The 24,864-nt window shown below is 37.0% G+C and overlaps 1 protein-coding gene and 1 long non-coding RNA gene across 24 annotated transcripts in view; one reads left to right on the forward strand and one right to left on the reverse strand.

Moving 5' to 3' along the window:
- ANK2 (ankyrin 2) overlaps positions 1-24,864 on the reverse strand; it is a 673,807-nt gene that overhangs the window by 29,224 nt on the left and 619,719 nt on the right. For 17 of the 23 annotated variants that reach the window (XM_086704357.1, XM_086704361.1, XM_086704354.1 and 14 more), the window contains 11 exons: positions 21,564-21,788; positions 19,931-20,029; positions 18,787-18,941; positions 16,327-16,538; positions 15,545-15,749; positions 12,439-12,535; positions 9,992-10,220; positions 9,053-9,178; positions 6,433-6,555; positions 4,760-4,792; positions 2,540-2,561 (listed from right to left, as the gene is read on the reverse strand). In XM_086704357.1, the coding sequence (XP_086560483.1) occupies positions 2,540-2,561; positions 4,760-4,792; positions 6,433-6,555; positions 9,053-9,178; positions 9,992-10,220; positions 12,439-12,535; positions 15,545-15,749; positions 16,327-16,538; positions 18,787-18,941; positions 19,931-20,029; positions 21,564-21,788 (1,526 nt within the window). The remainder of the gene's footprint in view (positions 1-2,539; positions 2,562-4,759; positions 4,793-6,432; positions 6,556-9,052; positions 9,179-9,991; positions 10,221-12,438; positions 12,536-15,544; positions 15,750-16,326; positions 16,539-18,786; positions 18,942-19,930; positions 20,030-21,563; positions 21,789-24,864) is intronic. The other 6 variants (XM_086704362.1, XM_086704359.1, XM_086704365.1 and 3 more) reach the window with 3 other exon arrangements.
- LOC147581809 (uncharacterized) overlaps positions 3,394-24,864 on the forward strand; it is a 34,472-nt gene continuing 13,001 nt past the window's right edge. The window contains exon 1 of the long non-coding RNA XR_015250288.1: positions 3,394-3,650. This is a non-coding gene — a long non-coding RNA (uncharacterized LOC147581809). The remainder of the gene's footprint in view (positions 3,651-24,864) is intronic.

Consider the following 24,864-nt stretch of genomic DNA (forward strand, 5'->3'; position numbering starts at 1 on the left):
GCCAAGACAGACAGACACACACACACACACACACACACACACACACACACACCCCATCACAGATCACAACAAAGAACGAACGCAGTGAAATTACACAGAGGTATCTCAAGATTGTTCAGATGTTACAGATCAATGTTGAAAAAAATATAAACATGGGAAAAAACGGAAAAAAGCATTAGAAATTGCAGAAAGTTGATTTCCTCTAGGAGAAAGCCAGTAGTAGCAAACTCAGAATGCCTTCTAATGATGTATATGTGTTTTTTAATCATATAAAAAATAAGGAATTCAGTATGTTTTGTTCTGCCATTATACAATGACTATATTGAAGATGTCTGAATCAGCTGCAAACCGGCATTTCATCTAAGGGAAATTCACACCTAACAATGAAACAAATGGTCTGGTGCTAAGAGGCATGGTCCTTTCCTTGGAGCAACCTCCTGGTTTAGACACATAACGGACAGACCAAGGAGGGAAAAAAGGAAAGGAAAGGAAAAACAAGAAAACAACCAAACAACAACTGTGATTAAACATATATGTGAGTCCAAAGTTAAAATGTGATGCATGGCAATCCAAATCAGAGACAGTCACACAGGACACACGCACAGTTTATGTAAGCCAAGTTATTTCCATGCAAAGCAAAGGTGAAGGAAAACCGGTGGCCAGGGTGGCCTTGCTGAAATGCACGGGCAGGAGGATGGGTTGGAAATTAGAACAAGTATGTAAAACGTTACTGTGGTGAGGCGTATTTAATTCCACACAAGTCTGTACCTAAGGTGCTGAGTGTCTTATATTTGAGGTATAGGTAGTGGGGACCTGCACCCATTCACAGCAAAAAAGGAAAACTCAAACTCGTTCAGGATTTGCTCTTGAAAAGAATTGGGAAAGTGTCTCTTCAATAGAACCCTTCTTTAGAGATTATTTTACACCTAGATGAAGATCATTTAATGATTGTCTTTAAAGTAAAAGAAAACCAAACATGAGTCTATATTTAAGCTTTAAAATATATTTATAACACCTAGAATCTGGGTCATCATAGCAACACAGTAACTTTTTTTTCCTTTTTTAAATGACTGAGCAGTGGGGGGGGGGTGTATTAAATTTTAACTTCTACTAGCTAGCATTCAAGGAACAAAAGAAAGGCCATTTAAATAAACCTAGTAGCCCTGAAGAAGAAAGCAAGATAATAAAACAAAATCTCTTTTTAAGAAAAGGAGTTAATTAATGCAATAATAATGTCACTTTTTTAACAAATAAAAGTGCCTTGAGAGAATCAGCACTTGTTGAGGAGACATACTCTGTGAATATGCATATATAAAGACATATTAAAATAATTTATATTGATGTAAATTTATTCAAGTATAAGCCAATGAAAACATTCAGAATTTCAAATAATCTAGTCCTGAATGTCAATTTAATATAAGAGCAAAGAGACTCAATCAAAAGTATTCCAATAACTTAGTTGTAATTCACATTGTACTAAGTCTTCAAAAAAAAACAAAACCAAAAAACCCAAAAAAACCCCCAGATCATTGCACAGGGTCAGATGACCACATCTGGTGGTCATTAAACATGGTCCTATGTTTCCTCCTTTTGGAATTAGCACCCTGAAATACAGTGAATAAAAATGAATTTTTAAATGAATAAACGTTAAAAATTGGTATTTTTTCCCCTATACCATTTGGGGCATAAAAACAAAAAAGAAACCTGAAAAATTCAACTTTTTCCACACAAGAAGCCAGAAACAGGCCAAAACACTAAACTGTTAATGGATTGCTACAAACCGGAAACGAGTTCTAAGACAGCTCTCTTAAGGTCTGTGAAAACCAGTTGTGTCTGTACTAAATTATGTTTGGGATTTGCACCATTATTTAAACTTAGCCCTATAATGGCACACTGTTGTGATTAATAATTTCATCCAGGAGTTTTTGATCTTTGCATTCTTGGTTCTTTTTTTTTTTCTTCCCCAGAAAGTTTTCACAAAAGTCCGTTAGACCTCAGCCCTAAAGAAGTCAGTTACACTTCACCACAGTAAGAGGTGCTAGGTGGTGGGGGTGGGGGGAGGGTTAGCTTTAGCTGAGAACTATTAAGACAGTATCACTTTTGCAGGTGTAGCCTACAAAAATAATGAGCCCTCTGCCCAAGTCAGTGTTGCTTGATATAAAAAGTGATACTGTCATGTCAGTGCTTAAAAAAAAAAAAAAAAAATGAGATGACAATGTTATGCTAACAAATGGACAAAAACGGTAGGGTGGGTTTCTAAACAAGCATAACAGCAGTAGCAGGGTTAACAGGGGTATCAAAAGAAAGTGAATGCTTAGATGAATAATAATTGCATTTTACTGCTAATTAGCTCATTAAGATATTTTTGTAATTTAACTGGCCAAGCTGCTTTTCTAAATATACATTAATGATTAATAAGGACAATATAAAAATATAATAATTATAGTGGTTAGTAATGGCAACTAGCTTGCATCTTAATTCATGCTTCTCTTTATTGTAGCCAGCTTTCAAACAAATTCAATTTTATTTAAAATCTTACTTTTTTCTGATGTCATATCGATCTGAAAGAAAAGATACACAAATTGAATGGTTACAAATTGCGTCTTGTTTCACAGCCCCTGATGTGCAAGTAAGCTCCTATTGATAATCACAGCCATGGGGAGACACCATAAACCAGAGGAAGGTCTTTGCTACAGTTCTTCCTGAGAGTCTCCTGGATTCTTATCCTAACTTTGAAAAAACAAATCTCCTTTCTAGGCGCTATAGGTGGAAAGTGCTTTTTAACATGTCGTTCCTAGGAAGATGTGATCCAGGGTGTGTTTGATGTTAGAAATACATATTTATTAGGTGAAAGGCCAGGAAAAGTGCAAAATAGGGGTTAGACAGTAAGTGTCAATGTAGTTGTGAAAAAGAAGGAAAGAACAAAGAGCATGCCAGGTAATACATTCTACGGAAGTAGTTTCAGTATCATTAATTACAAGCCAAAATTCCAAACCCTGAAAAGGATCCAGGAAACTGGATTTACTGCCCTGAACAGCTCCTGAGAATACTCAATAGAGTAATCATAAACCTAACACAAGAAACTCACTTAAACACAGCAAAAATGGTTTGAGGGGCACCTGGGTGGCTCAGTCGGTTAAATGTCCGACTTCGGCTCAGGTCATGATCTCACAGTTTGTGGGGTCAAGCCCCACGTCAGGCTCTGAGCCATCAGCCCGGAGTTGAGCTGAGCCTGGAACCTGCTTCAGATGCTGTGTCTCCCTCTCTCTCTGCCCCTCCCCCACTTGGGCGCGCGCATGTGCACGCTCGCGCTCTCTCTCTCTCTCTCTCTCTCCCAAATAAACGTTAAAAAACCATGGTTTTAAAACTGCATTGCTCTTCTAAGAAGGTGTGTAGGTACCATTTTGAACAGCTCTGGTGATAGAAGCACCAAGTGCAGGAGGGAAACAGAATATGTGAGCCAAAAGAGTGACTCTCCAGTTGAGGGAAAGGATGACATCAGTCTTGTTGCAGTGTACTATGTATATGGTTACACATGGTGGGACCATGAGTCTATAATCACCCCTCTTGTCCTGCTCCACTGCCAGAGTAGGAGGAAAAGTGAATTCAGGGGGATCCTCTGCACTGACAAGGCCTTACATTTTGGGCTGGTGAGTACAAGAGTATTTATTATATTTTTCTTTATGTTTTTGTATTCAAAATCCATCAGACTAACATTAAAAATATAAAACTAGTATTATTGAAAATATTTATGTGCAATTATTAACAACTGCATTTGTCTATCTTAGAAACAGGAACCAGCATGTAAATAGGAAAGGAGAAGGTATTTCCCAATGATTTCTTTCATTTCTATGATAATGTTTGGGCACCTTCAAATCTTTAGAAGGAAAACAAACACACATGTGCCTGAAGAGGTCTAATTCAAATGGTTCTTTATTCAAGGTAACCTCTCTAAGACTCGCTTTCTTCACCTATGATATAGCATCTATGATATGACAGCATAGCCCTCACAGGGCAATTGTGAGACATTAGTGCTTATGAGGTATGTGGAGCACTTAATAAAGAATCTATTTTATGAGAAATGCTCATTATTAGTAGAGATCTGCATTATAATATTATAGGCTAATGGTTGAGCTATACACTCAAAACTTATAGTTTCTGGTCTCAGTGGTTCTCAAACTTTGTGGTCCTAAGGCTCCTTTACACTCCTAAAAAGGGACTGAGAACCTTGAAGAACTTCTGTTTATGTTTGATATACACAAGTAAATATCTGTTTCATACATTAAAACTGAGAAAATGCTAGAACCCAAATATACACAAGCAATATGCCAGAGTCAGAGTGATGATATTCATCATATGTAATGCAGTCCCCCGGAAGACTCCTCCACAGCTTGTGGAGATATGGGAAATAAAAGGCAAATAATGTCTCAGTAGCATTAAAAACAAGTTTTGACCCCCAGACATCTCCAGATCAAGCTTTGAGAAATGAAATAATAGTCTGACCTTCAGTAGTTGGTAGGGAAACATATATTACTGCACAGAGACAGGGTAACAATTTACAGGGGAACGCTTTACTATTCTTTGAATTGAGTCTACGAGATGAGATGAGAAAACAGAGGCTCAGAGAGGTTAAGAAAGACCGTGACCCTTCAATTACTAACAACTGTATAACTCTTCTTAGAACACAGGTTAACTACATGTTCTTCTTAATGGTTAGAGCAAATACAGCCATCAACAAGCAACAGTGTCATATAATTACCTCTTCCTCCTGTTCTTGATCTGACTCTGATTCCTTGCCGCCCCAAGATGCCATGCAAGATAGAAAAAAGAGCAGAAAGAGTAGACAGTATTTAGAAGAAAAGAAAAGATTTAATATGTTGCCAACAAACATCAACAGGCAAGCATACAGACAGCATACTTTTTTTTTTTCTAAGAGCTTATAGAAGACAGGCACAAAAATTTAAAAAAGGATTGATTTAAATGCCAAAGTCTGTAGATTGAAGAGGCAAAAGAACCAACATTATATGCTAATTTATTAGTCAAAGGAACTAAAATTATAAACATATTCATTTCAGATACTAGGTTACTAGCAGCCTTAAGGCTTGACATTTAGTGGATTTGATGCCCATGTCTACAGAAATGATGATGAATATCCCAGTCATTACAGACGCTGGCTGAAAATCTTAAAAGCCACAAAAAAACATACGGTGAATATATTTTGAATATACAGGTAATATTTAGAAGTTCTATTATAATAAGGAACTACTAAATTCTAAAGTATATCTGAAGTGTACAATGTTGTCATTATTTTCCTTTTTGCTTTGAGCTGCTAAATGGAAAGCTGTCCTGGACCATCACAGCATTAATAATATGTACTGACTTAGAAATACAGTGTAACAATACAGGAAATTCTTTCTTTCATCGCACATTGAAGCTCACTGAAATCGGAGACAAAGTTCATTCATCTTTATATGTCACGCAGGTGGACTGCACAGCAGTATATATGTTGTTAAGGTTCTTATATGGCATTCTGTTTCAGTGACTTACAAATCTATAAACCGAAAGTACATTTCGCATCAACTGGAGTGAGATTAGATTATGCTCATTTGGATGGATACTACCTATTGCTCTGTTCTAATTACTGGAATAACATGTAAGTTTACATATACAGATAATGTTTCGTTTTTATCACAGAATCAGAATTTGCAATATTAAAACATGATGCTATGAGCTTTTCTCTATGTGACTCATCTCTATTTATAAGAACAAGTGGTTAAGAAAAATAGACCATCATGGGTTAAAAAGAAGTGTAGAAAATGCTTTTTTTGTGGAGTCAAGATTTAGGGTTTTAAATGTATTTCTACTTCTCCTCCAAGTCTCACCTGCCACTACTCACCCTCCACCCCAACCTCTAGTACACACTCTGACAACCTGCTGCAGCCCCCTATAGGCTGCCACATGCGAGCTTTCTATGGAAAAGATACTGGTTAAAATTGTTCTAAGTAATCAAATAAAGTTATCCCCGACATTTAATTCATTCGGTTGTCATTTTCAACTTGATCAGAGTAAGCAAGGAATTCTGTAATGGTGAGAGGTTTAAATAGAAAGTAGTATCTGGTGGGGTGCCTGGGCGGCTCAGTCAGTTAAATGTCCTACTCTTGATTTCAGTTCAGGTTGTGATCTCACAGTTGTGAGATCGAGTCCTGTGTCTGGCTCCACACTGAGCATGGAGGCTGCTTAGAATTCATTCATTCATTCATTCATTCATTCATTCTCTCTCTCTCTCCACCCCCCCAACCCTCAAAATAAATAAACATCTTTTAAAAATGACTGTTATATGTGCTTGCATTCAATGCTTTTGGTTTTATTTTAAAGGATTTGAAAATTAAATCCTATACAGACTGAAGTGCACTATAGCAGATTTGACAATACCTTTGTATAAATTGGCAGGGTGATGTTTAAGTTGCAAATAGCTTGATGCACCAGGCCTCTTGTGGATTTGGGCTCTTTCATAAATGATAGTCGCCCGCAAGGTTCCTGAGTCGTATCACGTACCTTGAAGGAAAAAGGCATACATGCTTCACCCAGATATGATGTATATAATTTATTTTAATTAGAGGATACTCAAAAGAATCAGGAAGAAATAAATTCATTGATAATGCCAAGGATTTAGAGGTGTTCCTTTCTTTTGCTATTATCATTTAGAATGACTTTAAAAAAATCATTCGGCTTTTAAAAAATTGCTGTAAGATATACATAAAATTTACCACGTCCATTTTTACACTTACCATTTTTAAGTGTTCAATTTAGTGGCATTAAGCACATTCACAAACTTGTGCAATCATCACTACTATGCAGAATTTTCCATGATCCCAAACAGAAACTCTGTACCCATTAAGCAAGAACTCCCCATTCTCCTCTTGCCTGCCCTCAGTCACCTCTATTCTACTTTCTGTCTCTATCAGTTTGCCTCTTCCAGGTACCTTGAATAGACAGTTATACAATACAAAGGATAGAGTTATCCTTTTGATTCTAGGTTATTTTACCTAGCATGATATTTTCAAGGTTCAATCATATTGCAACATATATCAAAGTTTCATTCTTTAAAAAAATTGTGTTAAAATATACATAATATAAAACTTAGCATTTCAACCATTTTTACACACACAGTTTTTAGCGGCATTAAATACATTCACGTGGTTGTCCAACCATTACCCCCATTCATCTTTGGAACTTTTTCATCTTCACAAACTGAAACCCTGTTTGCATTAAACAATAGCTTCCCATTCCTCCCTTGCCTCCCTCCCCTGGCAACTACTATCCTGTTTTCTGACTCTATGCATGTGACCACTCTAGGTACCTCATGTTAAGTGGAAACATTGAATATTTGTCCCCTTGTGTCTGGCTAATTTCACTTAGGATATATCCTCGAGGTTCCTCCATGCTATAGCTTATATCAGAATTTCATTCCTTATTAAGGGTGAATAATATTCCTTTGTATGTATATACCGTATTTCATTTATCCATTCACCTGTCAATGGATATTTGGGATGTTTCCACCTTTTGGCTGTTATGAATAATGCTCTTATGAACACTGCTGTGCAAGTGACTGTTTGAGTCCCTGCTTTCAGTTCTCTTGGGTATACACCTAGAAGTTGAATTGCTGGACCATATGCTAATCTATGTTTAAATTTTTGAGGAATCATCAAACTGTTTTCCACAGTGGCTACATCATTTTGTATTCCCACCAGCAATAATCAAGGTTCCAATTTCTCCACATCCTTGCCAACATTTGTTAGTTATTTCATTTTTTAACAATGGCAAACCTAATGGGTACAAAGTGGTATCTCATTGTGATTTCAATTTGAATTTCATTAAGCTGTTGAGCATCTTTTCATATGCTTATTGGCCATCCATATAACTTCTTTGGAGAAATGTCTAAGTCCTTTGCTCATTTCTGTATTTGGTTGTTTATAGAATGATTTTGCACATCAACAATACCAAGTATTAGCTTAGTTATACACCCATTTGCGTTAAATGGATCCATTACCACTCGGCAGTTATAGCTTAACGTGATGATCTACAGAACTTCTCTTTAAGCAGGCAAAACAATCAAACCAGAAATGGCACCACAAAAGACTCAGAGGAGATTTGGGGAAAGCTTAATAGATTTTTTAAAAAGTTAAAAGAGGTGTACTGACATATACTTGGAAAATAATAAGGGATTAAAATAAGTCACTGCTGACAAACTGTTGGGAATTAGTAGTCTAAAGTCAGTGTAATAAAAACTGATGGAGACCAGCTTCTATCTTGTGAGGATTGAACATTATTAGGACTTCTAGAACAGTGAAATACACTGAGAAATAAGAAAAAACTGAGTGACTGGAGAAATAGATAACAGAATTATTACTTCCTTTTAATTTCATGAATCTCTCCATCACACATTTTTGTCCCTCTTTATAATTGGACTCTAGAATGAAATGTGTGTCCATGAAGGCCAAATTCCTAACTTGGATTAACGTTCTTAAACGCAACTTAAACAGAGACAACAGATTCATGGTGTAGTGAAGTGTCTCCATAAACGTTTGCTGGATGAATTTTTTAAAATATATCCAATTCACAGCTCTATCTGGGATAATTTCTTACTAGATTAAGTGAGACCCTGGGTCCTTTGAGAGCTTCTATTACAAAATATTGTCACTTAGAACTCTTTTGGTCTCCACATTAATGATATTCATGCATCTTTAAAAATTAAGCATAAATATTTAAAAGAAATATAGTAAAAAAGAAGAAAGAGACTTCTTTCAAAATTTGGGAAAAATGGCCAGTTTTTCTAAATAACAAATTGTCTATCCGTCCTAATTCTCAGCCTTATGAATTTGAACCTCAAAAACAAAAGTGTTTGGTTTTAGAGGACTTTAAAGTTTCATAGATATGGTTTAAAAAAATTACTGGAAATCATTGAAAAGCAAATATTATCTCCTCCTAAAGGAAATCAAATCCTTACTTGATCTTAAATAAAAGGCATTGCAAAATTTCATGTATATATTACCTTGACAAAGAGAGGAAGTCGGTTTTCTTTAAAGGCAAAAAAACTGAATATATGATGTTGGCCACTCTTGGTTAATGGCACCAGGTTGCCAAAACAATCCACATAGATTGGTTTTCCTTCTAGTACCTGATGAAAACAGAGAAAAATAACATAGAGTATAATAGCTGTAATTATCACGTGTTATTTACATAAAAAAAGTGGTGATGCTACTTGGACCATGAAAATTCTTAAAATACACATATATAATCTTTAAATTGCTGACTGACATTTTTGTCTTATCGGTGACAAAGCATGTGCTAGTACCCCCTTCCTCTTCTTACTGGTATAGGAATTACAGGAATCTTCAAATGCATGGTGGCAGTTTTAATGTTTTCATTTCTAATAGTTTCATGTTACCCCTCCAAAACCAATATCTCTTTAAGTCCCACATTTGAATTTCTGACTGGGTAATTTTTGACATCATAATGAATCAGGTAACTTGACTTCAAAATCCAAAGGCCCACTGGTAAAAAAAAAAAAAAAAAAAAACCCAAAATAAGAAAAAGTAATGTAGAAAAGTCCTGGATATGGTACTTTCACATTTACACAAAGGATATACTTCCCAACGGCTTTCTTTACTATTAAACAATAATAGGAAACAACAAGGAAAGATAAAGACATCTAAACTATTACAGTCAGTTATATACTTTACCAATAACTCATAATTTTTCCCAAAATAATCTTCAACAGAGTCCTTTTATCTACTTATACACACTGAGACTGTCCCTATACCCAAACAGGTTAAGAATGGCTGATTTTGGACCTCGACCTTCTAACTGATCAAAATGTGGATTGGTCTTTTTTTTTATAGCTCTATTTATTAAATACTATTTTAAATATAATATATTAGTAAGGGTATAAACACCATGTCAATACAAATTATTTTTGTAAATACAGTACCTCTACATCCCTGCTTCTGGCCACCTCAGCAAAATTTTCTTGTTGTTCAAGGGTCTTATCCACCTTATCATCAGTCATGCAGAAACATCTCAACCTGGCTTCAATGGGGTCATGTGACTTGGCAAACACAACAAATTTGGCCATATATGGTACACAGATAATTTCTCTATACACTTGTGATGCAAAGGTAACAGATTCCTGGATTTGCCGACAATCTATCAGCCAGAACCTACAAAAGGAAATAAGGTAAGTTATTTGAAATTTAAAGTACAGCAGTTGAAAAACAACAACAGCAACAACAACAATCCCTTCACTGTGATCAAAACAGTCACTAAATGTTTCTTGGAAAAAGAAGGGAGTGAAGAGGGAGATGATAAGAGAAACTAAAAGGAAAGAAAGAAAGTGAAAGGAAAGGTAGAAAGATGGGAAGGAGCAAGGGAGTTCAGGAGAAGAGAGAAAGATCAGGTGTTTAAAATCAGCTATCAAATGCAGTATTTGTGATTTTCTTCCATAGAGACTCTTCTGAGTATTCAATCTTCTCAACTCTATCTCAGCACTTTAGAATCTTCTAGCATGTGAATTCAGTATCGGACATTATGACAAGTATCGCACTGAATAAGAATTTCTATTTCCTTGATTCCCTTTCCTATTCTTTGTTTCGTTTCCTGAAACTCTTTTCAATAATATCTACACAGCTTTTGTTCATCATTCTTTTCCAGTAACCTCTCCAGACACCAAGGTTGGTAAAACCATTTTAAACAATTTGCTTTTGCTCCAGAACTTCTAAATATTGAGTATAATTCATAGAAGAAATTATTTGCTTGTCACCAATTTATGAGTTCTAACCCCAACTAAGTCTGTGACATTGCCTGGCAACTTTCTCCTCGGATATCATTTTATTCAGCATACTAACTTTGCTAAGCTTTTAGCAAAGCTTGAGCCCCACCCCCCGCCCCTCATCTGAGGCCCTAAGAAAGACAACTTCACTGAAAAAGAGGTCATTGATGGACATTTTCCCAATCTGCTATGTATACACTTTCAAAGGTTGTTCCACATCCTCTTGCTCTGAAACGTTTCCTCAACAATGATCACCTTCCTCCTCTTGGCTCATTTCCCATAATCTTTCAACATTCCTGAGATTTCCCTATCGTCTTGGCCTCTCTTTTCTTCAAGTTCTTGATCCATCTCTTTTCTTTTTTTACTGGCTTTGGTAAAATATATATAATGGAAAATTTACCATTTTAACCATTTTTAAGTGTAACCATACTTAAGTGTAACCATTAAATACACTTACAATACCAACTGCTTAGTCTATCCCACAAGGCCTTCTATAAACAATGCACAATCCAGCATTACTTCTGAATTATAGATTACCTGGATCATTGTTGCAACCCCTCAGGACGCTCTTGCATTCTATCTTGGCATCTTTGCTCATGTTACTCTCTTTTCCACTTTCCCAATCTGCTTATTGGGTTCCTACATGTCTCATGAGTTACCTCTTCTTGGACATCCTCTACATCCCAATGCAAACACTCTCTGCTGAATTCTTTAGTAACTCTGGTGGACCTCTCATTCAAAACTTGCCATTGTCTTGCATTAGAGTATAGATGCCTGAGTGGCAGAGCATACTGACAGAGAGCTCGAGACTCAGTTGCTGAACCTGAGTGGCTGAGACTATAAACATGGGCCATCAAACCCAGGTATTGCTGTGCACTGTTACTGAGCTATTCATGAATTTCTATTTTTTCATTTCCCCACTAAATAGAAATTTACGTTTTAACCACTCTCAACTTTAGTTTTCTCATCGGTAAAATGGACACAATACCTCTTGTTCTATTTAAGTCACACAGTTGTTGTAGTTGTCAAATTAAATAAATGGGAAAATGCTTAGCAATCCACTGATCCCAATGCAAATGGGAACTAAATAAACTGACTCTTGTGTGCATGACATAAAATTAGATAGCTTCAGCTTTTAAAAGATGTGTGATATGTAAATGGATAAGACATGGGTAATGGGTAAATGTGTTAGAAAGCATAAGGGTCACTGAAACCTCTAAACCACTGAAGCCAGCCATGGCCGGCTTTGTGTTTTTATTACTCTGTTGGAAAAAGTAGTTCAGGCTATTTTTTGACAGCAGGAAATTTGTCTTTCCTAAGACCTTTAGGACTGGAAAAATCAGTGGTGGCTGCTAAAACCAAAGTCAAGGTCATACAGTCAAAGCCGACAATCACTTATTTTTCTTAGATTTTAATTTGACTGCTTGTCCTTTGTTATTATATCATCACTATTATATTTGCTGGCAGGTCTGGTTTAAAATCTGAAAATGCAGATGATCTTTAAAAGCAAACCAAAAAGATGTACTTTTAAAGGATGTAAGAAACTAAAAACAAAAGACAATGGGGAGGGGCAATATCATAGTGGGCTTTTCTGGGCTGCATAACCATACCTGGCAGACACATTGGTTGTAAAGGAAACACATTCATTGACAAATGTTAATGGCGTAGTTCCTGTAATATCTTCCCATTGTGCAGGGGTGGTTCCACCTGAAATAATAGGATTGTTTTTAAAAAAAATTTGGGCAAAACTCCAGACTTTGAATTGTAAAATAAAGTCACTGTGGTTCTGGCTGTGTTCACCTCTTAGTCCCACCCACCCCTCAAAATGACATGTTGGAAACATGTCTAAAAACCACATGCTAAAAAATGACACACTGAAAACAAATAGCAGACACCACCTTTCGAGAAACTTAAGGGAAGTTATTTGAATAAATGCCTCAAATTACTTACCAAGTATTCTATGCTCTGACATTCTTTTTGTTTTAATGTTTCAAGTTTTTGTTTAAATTCTAGCTAGCATGTAGTATAATATTAGTTTCAGAAGTAGAATTTAGTGATTTATCACTTACATATAACTCCCAGTGCTTACTTAACACAACAGGTATGTCCTTAATATCCATAGCCTATCCCCTGCCCACCTCCCTCCATCAACCCTCAGTTTGTTCTCTATAGTTAAGATCTGACTAACACTCTGAAGCTTTTATTGTAATTGCTAGGCTTTGAATATATTTTAAATTGTAGCAGTTGATGATGTGAAAAGATACTTTGATCAACCAAGGAGCTGAATACTTTGTTAAGATAATAAAAAATCCAAGTATTCTTTTATTCCTGGACTTCACTTATTGTATTGTATTGTATTGTATGTATTTTATTTTATTTTAATGTTTTATTTATTTTTGAGACAGAGAGAGACAGAGCATGAGTAGGAGAGGGGCAGAGAGAGAGGGAGACACAGAATCTGAAGCAGGCCCCAGGCTCTGAGCTGTCAGCACAGAGCCCGACGCGGGGCATGACCTGATCTGAAGTCGGCTGCTTAACCGACTGAGCCACCCAGGCACCCCCATATTTTGTATTTTAACTATCATATTTTATTCATATTTTAAGAAATAAAATTACTTGGGGTACCTGGGTGGCTCAGTTGCTTAAACATCCAACTCTTGATTTCGGCTCAGGTCATGATCTCACAGATTGAGTTTGAGCCCTGCTTTGGATTCTCAATCTCTCTGCATTCTTCCCTTACTTTCTCTCTCTCTCTCTCTCTCTCTCTCAAAAATAAATAAACTTTTAAAAAACGAAATAAAATTTCTTCTCAATTTGTAGTTAAAGGCTGGTAAAAAAAAAAAAAAAAGCTTGGAAGATATTAAGAGCTCAATAAATACTGAAAGGTGGGTGAACACATGAATGAATGCTAAAGAAATGACCTCTATACATAGAAAAATCACCATGGAGGCTGAGGTGAACTTTCATTCTACTGGAAAATTAAGTTGGCATAGATAAGGATGAAAGAGTCTTAAAGCACTGCAAGAGGAATGTATGTTTGAGATGAAGAAAAATTGTGACTCTAAACTTTCTTAAAGGAAGAAATGAGTTATCATAGAAAGTTCATGGAACCTTATTCTAGTAGGCCTCTAAAATATTAATTCTTAGCAGAAGCACATAACAGAGCAAAACACAAAAATCTAAACACTTTCACATATTTTTTAATTAACAAATAAATTTAAGAAAGTGTTTAGGGGCGCCTGGGTGGCTCAGTCGGTTAAGCGCCCGACTTCAACTCAGGTCACGATCTCGCGGTCTGTGAGTTCGAGCCCCACGTTGGGCTCTGGGCTGAGGGCTCAGAGCCTGGAGCCTGCTTCGGATTCTGTGTCTCCCTCTCTCTGCCCCTCCCCTACTCATGCTCTGTCTCTCTCTGTCTCAAAAATAAATAAACGTTAAAAAAAGAATTAAAAAAAAAGAAAGTGTTTAGCATAAACCCATTTGAATAACTAGATTAGGTGGCACCTAGGCCCACGTGGTATCTTCACTGGATCTTCTACAAGGTCAGGGTGTGCCACAGACACTTTTCGGTCTTACTACTTTTGCTTCCATGCCATGAATGTTTCACATTATAGAGAGACTGTATACCCATGGAACAAAAAGTATCAGACTGACACCCAGGAATGCTGGGTGACAACCAGAAATGGGTAATTGGGAAAGAAGTCACACGTGAAGCATGATTTCCTTCTATACTCATTATAGTCTGTGTATCTTAAAATTCTGTCATATTATTAAACTTATGGGGTAAAGTCTCAATGGTTTGCTGTCGTAAGTAGAGGAAAAACACTAATTAGAAGGGGAATTAAGAGAACAAAATAAGAGTGAACATTCCTTTCAATATGGAGGAGAAATGAAAAAAAAAAAATTCTAACGATACCTAAACAACCAGGGATGGTTGTTATTCCTACTGACAACAGTATAAATATTTACTGAATGCCAATACCATGTGTTTACTGAATAGGGAAATTAGTCAAATTATGTAGTCTTAACACAGATTATTTGTGTGGGTTTTTTTTTCTCTTACCCAGTGGTGGTGGTATTTTGAGCAGAGAAAACCAATATTCTGGGAATGTCTTTCTGGAGTGTGGTAGTCATCTGAAAGCTACTACAACTTCCAATTGAAAAGGCCAAAATTCAGTTAATGATTAAAAACCTGTACTTTGTTTTTCCAAAGTTAGTTTAATAGATTAATGATAAAGACATATCAGTTCCTAGACAGAAGTTTGAACTACTGGGTATAGTTATTCAAGTGTTTGTTTTTCAGTAGATATAAGATGAGGTCTTCGATGAAGGCTTAAAGCTTGGGAGTAGAGGTATATAAATTTGGGTTTGAATTTCAACTCTAGCAAATATGTATGGTATGATCTCAGGCAAGTTACGGAACTTCACTAGGCCTTGGCTTCCTTTTGCGTAAATGGGTTTAACATTTCCTTATGGGGCCACTGTGAAGGTTAAAATGACAATGTATATAAAGTGTCCAATAGTTTGGCATACGAGCTGTATATAAATGTAATAAATATAAGTTCATTTCCTTTACCTTTCCTGTCCCTAATTAGAATGCTTTTCCTGAATTAATGCATATAACCTCACAGGTATCTTATGGCAAAGGTACTGAATATTTACAATGATCTACGTTACTTCTTTTGGAACTTTCTACTAGCATAGTCACAAGTGACTTACCTGTTATGCTGCATAGTAATCTTAAGGTTGGTGCATCTCCCCCAAAACCATTCAACATGACATCACTTGAAGCTTTGGGGACAGGAATGGTCATGGTAATTGGCTTGTGGAATTTTCTTCTTCTAGGTTCCAAAGTGACTATAGGGCTGAAGGTAGCTTTGTTGCCTAGAATCTTCTTAACCAGCTCACTGTGCATAGGTTGAGCCTTTTCAAAGAAAAACAATATTAAAATAAATGATATATCATTATATATATGTCAAATTTCTTTGACATAAGTTTCTCCACGTATCACTTTTTAGCCATAAGTCAGTTTGGTGACTTCAAACATGATAATTGTTAAGTTTAGTACTAAGCACATATATAAAACTTCATGAGACCTACAATCTCTAATGGCAGCTTTTGCTCACCTGGGAATAATTTGACTTGTTACCCACTTACAGTCAAACCTTGGTTTGTGAGCATAATTCAGTCCAGAAACATGCTTGTAATCCAAAGCACTCGTATATTGAAGTGAATTTCAAGAACCATTGGCTCAGTTTTGATCATGAGACATTCAGTGTCACATACTCCTTGTATTACAAGACACTGAGAGTTTATCAAGTTAAAAATTTTTTTTCAATATATGAAATTTATTGTCAAATTGGTTAAAATTTATTAGAAGGGTTTGCTCATCGAGTTACTTACAATCCAAGGTTTTACTGCATTTCCCATTTGAAAAGCTGATTTCCAATCACTACAATAAAAATCCATGTTAGGTTAACGTGTATCCAACATGGGCCTACCTGTAGGCCTACACGGATCCTCTTGGTTAGCGCCCCCTCTGGGAAGACGGCCTGCACCTGGGGCACCACTGTGCTGCTCAGCACGCCCCCCTCGGGGCCAATCAGGTTGCTGTCCTGTTTGATCCGAGACACCACTGCAAAGTACTGTGGGAAGTCGCGGGTGATGATGCGACAGATCCGTTTCTTTTCTAGGTCTTCCGGGCTATCCAGCACTGAGACAAGAAATGACCCATCTTCATAGAGCAAGGATTTCCATCCAAAAACATTCTAGCAAACTCCTTGGCACAGTTCATAGTAAACCAGTATGGCAGCAAGATGCCTTGTTTTAAATAGGAAAATTTAAAAAGCAAGACTACCTATCCTAACACTAGAAAAAAAAAAAATTGCAGTCTCTCAAGACCTATTGGCATTTAGTCTGCACGTTTTATTTCTCTGTGGAAACTAGGTCTTTGCAGGGCCCTGGGAAAAGAGAGCATCCAGCTCCAGATACAGTATTGCAGCACTGCCTTTGTAAATGAGGGGTTTTGAGGGCAAACCTGAAATGGAAATGAACCTGTTCTATTCTTGGTTCACGTGAAAGAGAGGAAACTGTTTGTGGACTCCTTTTCTTTGCAAATTTCAAAGTTAGCTCAAATACCAGTTACTGTGGTTTTAAGAAGGAAGATGGCCCTTTCAGTTCTCAAGGCCATAGTGACGGAATAAAATCTGTCTTGTAAGGGTAAGGTTTGTGTTCACGTGTTTATTCTAGTGACGTGGTTGTCTCTGAAATAGTCAGATACAAAAAAAAAAAAATCAGCGATTATGAATTCAGGGTTTCAATATTCTCCTGAAACCATTAACTTACCAAACATATCATCTAGTATTAGGAAGACAGGATAATGGGCTCTTTTTAAATTGCATTAGTATAGCTATGTAGGGCAACACCAAACCCAGACTGGTTTAAAATGCTGAAAATTTGCATTAAGGGAATCACTGAATTTTCAGAGATAATGGAAACTTGTTATTTTTAGAAATCATTTGCAATCTATTATAGAGGCAGGAACAGCAATTATGTTTTTCTTGACTATTGAATATAACTAGATAGCAAAAGCCAGAAGTCCCAGGATCTAATCATGGCATCGGAAACTGATACACTGGCAAACACTAGCATATACTTACAAAAGAATGCATTTCCAAGCACAGAGAACAAAAAATACAAAAATCCCATTCTTTGTTTTAAAACAAGCTTCATACACACGTAGAGTATAATAAAAGGACAAGATGCCGATGCTCATCGCGGTGTTAATGACAGGTAAATATCTCAGAAGAAAACATCCTAAACCTAAATGCAGGCAAAACAAATGTTTCCAAGGAGCAGAAAACAGCTAAATATTGCATGGAACAAGGTTTATCAGTAAAAATCCTGATCTTTTTGTCTTGCTTGGAAGATACTAACCTATGCATGTAGAGGACATTGTTTCTTTTTCCATCTACTTCTTAGATAGGGTAAGGCTGGCCCCTTTTCTTAGTCTACCTCAGCAGGATGCAGAAAGAAATATTAAAGTAGCTGCTGTCAGGCTACGCCTCCTATCCGTGAGCCATACCCAAAGCTACACATTACAAATAGCTCTACAGCTGCCTGTCCAGTTCTGTACAAAATTTGGTATGCTCTTGGCACTTGGGCAAAGAATTTGCCCTATTTGTGTGGTTACTTAAAGCGGAACACATCTCCTGGATTAGAACTGGCACTCTGTATTTGTGCAAGCTAAGGATGCCAGAGAATTAATCCATTACCTCCGGTAACACGGAACTATTTCAACCTGTGGCAAAATGGCCCAAGCGAGATTTGGGATTTACAGAGCTCAAAGCCCTAATGAAAAAATAAATTCCTTAACTATATGTGTAGGTGTATATATGAGATTCTACCCTGGCTAACTCCCTATTTGAATTAGATGTGGAAGTTTGAGTGAACTTAATTTTCCTCCTTAATAATAGAAAATTCAAAAGAAATCATATTATCCTATAATGCACTGGTTTTGGGTTTATGTAAGTTTTCCAACAAAAAAGCTTAGCACTTTTATCAGTGTCTTAACTATATCTAAATTGTCTTGTTAGGCATTTCAAAAAGTCATGGATTTATTATCCAGTATCAGTTCATTCTGTAATGAAACAACATCTATTCCATCTCATGTTTTAGGTTTGAATAAGGATGGAGATATGCTATATCTCCTTATTAAATGAGATATTTTCTACTGAAAGGATTTGTTTTCCTGAATATAACAGAGGTAAGAGTAGGCAAATTCATTATGCATTCCAACCCCAGAATGTACCGAATACCTGCTGTGGTAAAATAACACAAGGAACACCTATACCCAAACCCACCTCCCGTCCCCGCGCCCACATCCCTAGGTCATAAGAAAGAAATATATCATGTGAATGCTTCCACTTTAGAATTCTTTTAAAACCCTCAATATGAAGTACCTTCATCCATGCCATTAAGGATTTCATTCAATTCGTCTTCAGTGTATTCGCAGTAATGCTCTTTCCAGCTGTCCCCATTCTCACTGCGCAGGACCACCAGTTCCCTCTCCTTTCCTCGAAGGGCAGCAAAATGAGGAATCTCCACGATCACAGGCCTGACACAGTAAGGCAGAACATTCAGTGTAGACAAGAGCTGGCCAACATTAAGACAAGCACCTTGACTCTGTCTGTTGCAAAGTGACCTGGAATTGTTCTCTTTCTTGGGACAGGGGCATAGTAGGCTTTCCTCTGGAGCCCATTGGCTAGCAGATGGTCACACAGTAGCATTCTACCTCGGGGGCACCAATCCTTAGGGGCATGCTGCTACCTTAAGCCAAATAACGTTTCCCTGTGAGTGCATGTGGCATTCTGGAACTTCTCCTTTGATAAATGTAAGTATAACACATTTAACCAAAAGAAATGTGCATGCATATCCATGAGGTGTGCCAATCTCCTAAAACAGTTTCTACAAGGTGCAAATGGCAAAATGGTTTAAGAAGGAAAATGGCTCATATGTTGCATAATTTGACGTGTTGTAAATGAAAAGATGTCACAAAAGTTAACTACTTGGGAACTAAAGAGACATGCACTCATGTTTTTTGCTTAAATATCTTTTTCATTCAAGGGAACAATAGGCATGTGTACACAGTGTGGCCCTAACTGAGTGCCTCAGTAGATAGCCCAATTGTGTCCCATGCCTATTATATTCAGGATCCAGAACATGCACTGCCCTGATGTTTTCAGGTCGCATTCACTCTCAAAAATTATAGAGGCTTTTGATTTTTCAGTCCAGGTTGCTTTGATACAGACTTCAAATTCATCATAACAACATCGTAACTAGCACATAGTACAACTAGGCAGATCTCATGCTTTAAACGAAAATGAAGGTCACAGCACTTTAAGGGAAAAGATATAAAAACGTCACTCAAAAATAAAAGTCACATACCACAAGGGTCAGAAATGGTCCACTAAAGATAGGTTATACAGAATTTAAATCATAGGGAGGGACATGTCATGGGCACAATGACAAAAAGAGAAATCATATTGCAGAAGAAGGAGAAGAATGGGGGCCAGCAGCCATCAATTTGTTTTAAGTCACTCCTACCCAAGGAATTTGGTTCCAGGAGGCCCCAGCTGAAGGATGCGGCTGACCAAACTTTCTCCCTCATTAAGTGGGGGAGGGGCCGTTGGCAGGTGAAGTTTACTGAGTACATCCAAAGCAGCAGTGAAAGAAAGAACATAAGTAAGCTTCAGGTATTGTTTTCCACAGAACCCCAGCGTCACCAGCTGATCAACAGGGTGAAGTTTGGTTTCACACTGCGTTTGGTTCTGCCCCCTCCATTGGTCACAAAGAGCAAGGAACTGAGACCCAGAGTGTACAATGGAGGCACGTGGAAGGAGACACTTGGGTGTTTGATCTGACCCTGTTTAGGTTCACTGCCAGGGCATGAGCCAAAAAATAAACAATGACAAAAAAATATATATATATATGCTCCACAGGAAAGACAAAGCTGTTGGGAATATAATAAAAACTCTGACTTCGGGATAGAGGCCAGATGTTTTCATGGATATTCCTCAACAGATGTGAAATTTATTAAAAAGCCTAAAACTACCTGAGCATGAGGGAGGGAAGAGGGCCTGGCACAGAATATGAAAGGGCTCACTGGGGAATTATTCCAACCATACTGGCATTTTCTGATGCAACCCAGAACTTCACAGGCTCCTTCTAAATCTCTGGTCATTTAGGAGGACATGGGAGGTGGTTTCTATAATTGGGAAATACAGACACCCCTTTTCAGGTGTGAACATAATTTGCAGCAACTTATTAATAGTCTGCTCCAAATTACAAGACTTTAGAACGTTCCTTGAGTTCTAAAGCAAACCTTCTCCCCAAAATGACAGTGGCAAAGCAAAGAGTTCGTGATTAATAGGATTTTCTCTCAATTTTTGACAACAACGACTTGACGTGACAAGACTTAAATAAAATTGATTTGTTTCAAAATATTTTGAAACTTGTCCCCCTCCAAAACTTCATCCTTTTGTCAGTTTTCAAGGGCAGCTACTCATCTTTTGGCATATTGTAATACCACTTTAATATAACAGCAGCTGTATAAACAGAAGAAAGAAGAAATGCTCACTTCTGCTCAAAACTGCTAAAATGAGCACGGCAGAAGTTAGTCTTGATTTTGTCATCTTAGGGAAAACTACAACTAAAGAGACTCCCAGTGTAATTTTAAGACTCAAGGTAGCAATTTTGATGACAGAAAAGACAAATCACATAGAGTAAAATTTTGGATATTCTTATATAAAGACAACACTGATTTCCAAAGATAATCGTTCCATTTCATTAGTACACAAGAGTTTAAATTTGTGTTTGGAATAGAGTAGTATTTTTCATTATGATTTGACGAGGTGAGTCTCAGATGAAAAAAAAAAAAAAACCTACCAATGGCTAAAGCATGATAATTCACATTGGGAGTCTAGCGGTTATGGTAACATCCAAAGAGAAAGGATAATAATTCACCTGAATGTTGAACTCATTAATGCCTTAAAATAAGAGGCATGTAATTGGAGTCAAGCATGGAGGTGCTACTTCTAATTAAAAAAAAAAAAAACGTCATGGGCCAATCTTCTTTCACGACGTTTTGACGTACCTTTTTCCATTCCATCCTAGTGATTTCATGTAGAGGACACAAGCTCATCCGTGACTAAGTGGGAGGTTTATCAGAAACCCTTACCCAAGGAACTGAGCACCAGAAGGTCCGACTTCGATCAGACGACTGGCCAGGCCTTCTCCTTCCACCATTGGAGGCATTGTCGCCAGTCTATGACGTTTGACAAGACGGCAGGTGACTCGAGTTGGGGCAGTACATTTCCGAGGTGGAATAATGATACGGAGCCCATTGTGTCTGCACCCTCTCATCGCACCACCTCGGGCATCCACCATAAAACTAACCAGGAAACTAAAAATTAAGATAGAAGATTAGCTGTGTTTTGAAATATTGGAACCAGATAAACAAGCTTTGCCAAGTTAATTCTTTCCCGTAAAGCTTTACTCTCATTTCTATTTTTTGGCATGGTGGCAAAATACTTGTCTTTAAAAGTTATTTTACTTTATGCCAGTGCCTTTCTGTTTTGTCATTGTTTTCATTTTTGTATTATTTTGATCTTTATAGAAGAATTCTAATTTTTGTTGACAATACCGATGTTAAATACAAACTATAAATTCAAAATCTGTCCAATTAACTCAGAAAGAAACTGGGATGAAATTATATAATGAACACTAGTGAGTCTTCTTTTGTTGTAAATGTAAAGACTTCTCCTTTCTAGGTATATCCGTAAAAATCCACATAGTTTACGGATAAAGAGAAAAAAACAAATTGTGGTTTTGGGGTGCCTGGGTGGCTCAGTCAGTTCAGCATCCAACTCTTGATTTCGGCTCAGGTAATGATCTCATGGTTCGTGAGTTTGAGCCCCATGTCAGGCTCTGCGCTAACAGCACAGAGCCTGCTTGGGATTCTCTCTCTATGCCCCTCCCCTACATGTTCCCTAAATAAATAAATAAATAAATAAATAAATAAATATCAAATTGCACTTTTTCTAAGTTAATTCAACCTGACTTTTCAAAATTGCATCTTGCCCACCCCACTTTAATTCTATGACCTAAAAAAAAAAAAAAAAAAAAAAAAAAAAAAAAAAAAAAAGATTCACAGGGCTTTTCCCAAGATCAAACCCATGTACATGCATCCTGCTCTAACGTCGTCTTACCCAGGATGCAGGTATTTAACTTACTGCATTCTAAAGGAGAAGGAAAAACTAAACATTTTGGATAGAATGAGTTTACTGGTTCACATGCACTTTTTCAGTTCTTAAGTAGGAATCCCTCTGCCATACCATTGTAACTAAAGCAAAGATGGGGTGGGCGGGAAATAAGATAACAAATCATCTCTACTCTGTGTTTTGAAGTGGGAAACCCTGGGCTCATACTAATGGGAGAGATCTGTGCATCATGATTTTCCCCAAAGTATAGTAAGCTGTGTATGGAAAATCACAGCTAATAATTTAGAAATGTAAAGGCTCCTATTCCTATTATGTTGCTCCTTTTCTGCCAAATGAGTTGTTCCTGAATAAAAGAACTATAATCCAAACGATTCTGTTTAAGAGTACCAAGAAAAAGGATTAGTTTTAACCTTGAAGTTGCTTCCTGTGGGATGGTCTTAAAGGATCCTGCTACAGCTTAGTGTGAGTTATTGTCACCCTGATAGTCCTAACACTCATTAAAGTCTTGGAGGTACTTGTTTCATTAAGCAGCAAAAATTACACCAGGCAATCTGAGTGTTGTACACATATACACAAAGACACAAACAATGTGTGCACCCTTATACAGATTACATTACTATCCTTCCCAATTTTCATCGCATTTGCAAGACTTTATATACCAAAACAAAAAAAGGAAAGCAACATACAGGTGTATTATGGATCTATTTAGAGCTTAACAAGCACAGAACTACATCAGATTCACCGTATCTAGATATCACATCCATGATGACACTTAAAACATTTGAAAGGTATTTCATTGAAGTAAGGATAGAAACACAATACATTGATGTTATTTTTAGACAAGTGATGGAAATATGTTAGCATCTTCCTCATAGCAGAACACAGAACTCATTAAGCATGCTATTAAACAGAAATCCTGTTGCTAGTAATAAAAATGGATGTGAGGGAGCCTGGAGTGCCTGTCTGAAGCACATCATGCAGGACGAGACCACAAGAACTGTCACTGTCCTTCTCACATGCAGGAGCCAGCCTAGAACTACCCCTCACACCCAACCCCCTAAGTTTTTAGTATAGGGCAAAAACTGAGTAGCGTAATCAATTGTTCAGTACTCAAGAATAGATGTTTCTGGGCTTTATCAAAACAAAATGAAAAAAAAAATGTTGGCTGCTGTTCTTACTACTTGTCTAAGTATGAATTCTTAAAAATAATTATTTTCTATTTGTTTCTTACAATGTTCTATAGCTCAAAAGGATGTAAAACTGGTAACACTTCAGGGCACCTAGGTGGCTCACTCAGTTAAGTGTCTGACTCTTGATTTGGGCTCAGGTCATGACCTCACAGTCCTGGGATCAGGCCCCATACTGGGCTCTGCACTGACAGTGTGGAGCCTGCTTAGAGTCTCTGTCTGCCTCTCTCTCTACACCTCCCCCACTTGTGCTCACTCTCTCTCTCTCAAAATAAACATTTTCTTTAAAAGTTAAAGAAAAACTGGTAACACTTCTAGATGAATACAAAAGTTTCTTCTCCATATTATTTTTATTTGACAATGATATTTATGTCAATTTTTATAAAAACGAGGCAACACTAAGTTTCAACTAGTAGCTGAAATATTCCAAATGTTCCAAATGCATTGCAATATTCTGACTTTCTCTACCTTCTTTAAATTTTTTCATCTTTTGATTACTGTCACCATTGAACAATAGAACAGGGACTCAAACCCATAAGAACTTATTAGAATATATCCACTTAATATTATCAGTCTTGAATATTATTTGTACCTATAAAGCCATTTAGGGAATTTCCACCTCATGTTATATGCTATTGTGTTTCCCATGTATGTATTTCAGTGATGACTTAGGACCTATAAGATGTCCCTATCTAGAAAAACATGTTAAATATCTTCTGGTGGTGCATCTTCTAAAAAAGTGAATTGAAGTAGCTATGTTCTTAGCGGCAATGTTTCCATAACAACGTTTGATTACTTTGTCTGATTTTGTGTCGTTGACTGTTCCTTTTGAAATCTTCTTTTGTTCTATTTACTCCATAATTTCCATTCCCATGCATGAGAAGCATGCAATGTTTGCTTCCCTCCTACTGAGTGCCAGGTGCCCTGCTTGGAACTGAGGATACTGGTAGTAAAAATACAGTTGCTCCTGCCAAGATGCTCATAGTCTAAGCCCCAGGTTTCACATGATGGTTTTGCTTACTCAGAATCACTTAGTTTCCTGGTCAATAAGAAGTGAATTATAACCACATAC

This window comes from Puma concolor, chromosome B1 (genome assembly GCF_028749965.1).
Source record: "Puma concolor isolate L17-30 chromosome B1, mPumCon1.1.hap2, whole genome shotgun sequence".
NCBI classification, from domain to species: domain Eukaryota; kingdom Metazoa; phylum Chordata; class Mammalia; order Carnivora; family Felidae; genus Puma; species Puma concolor.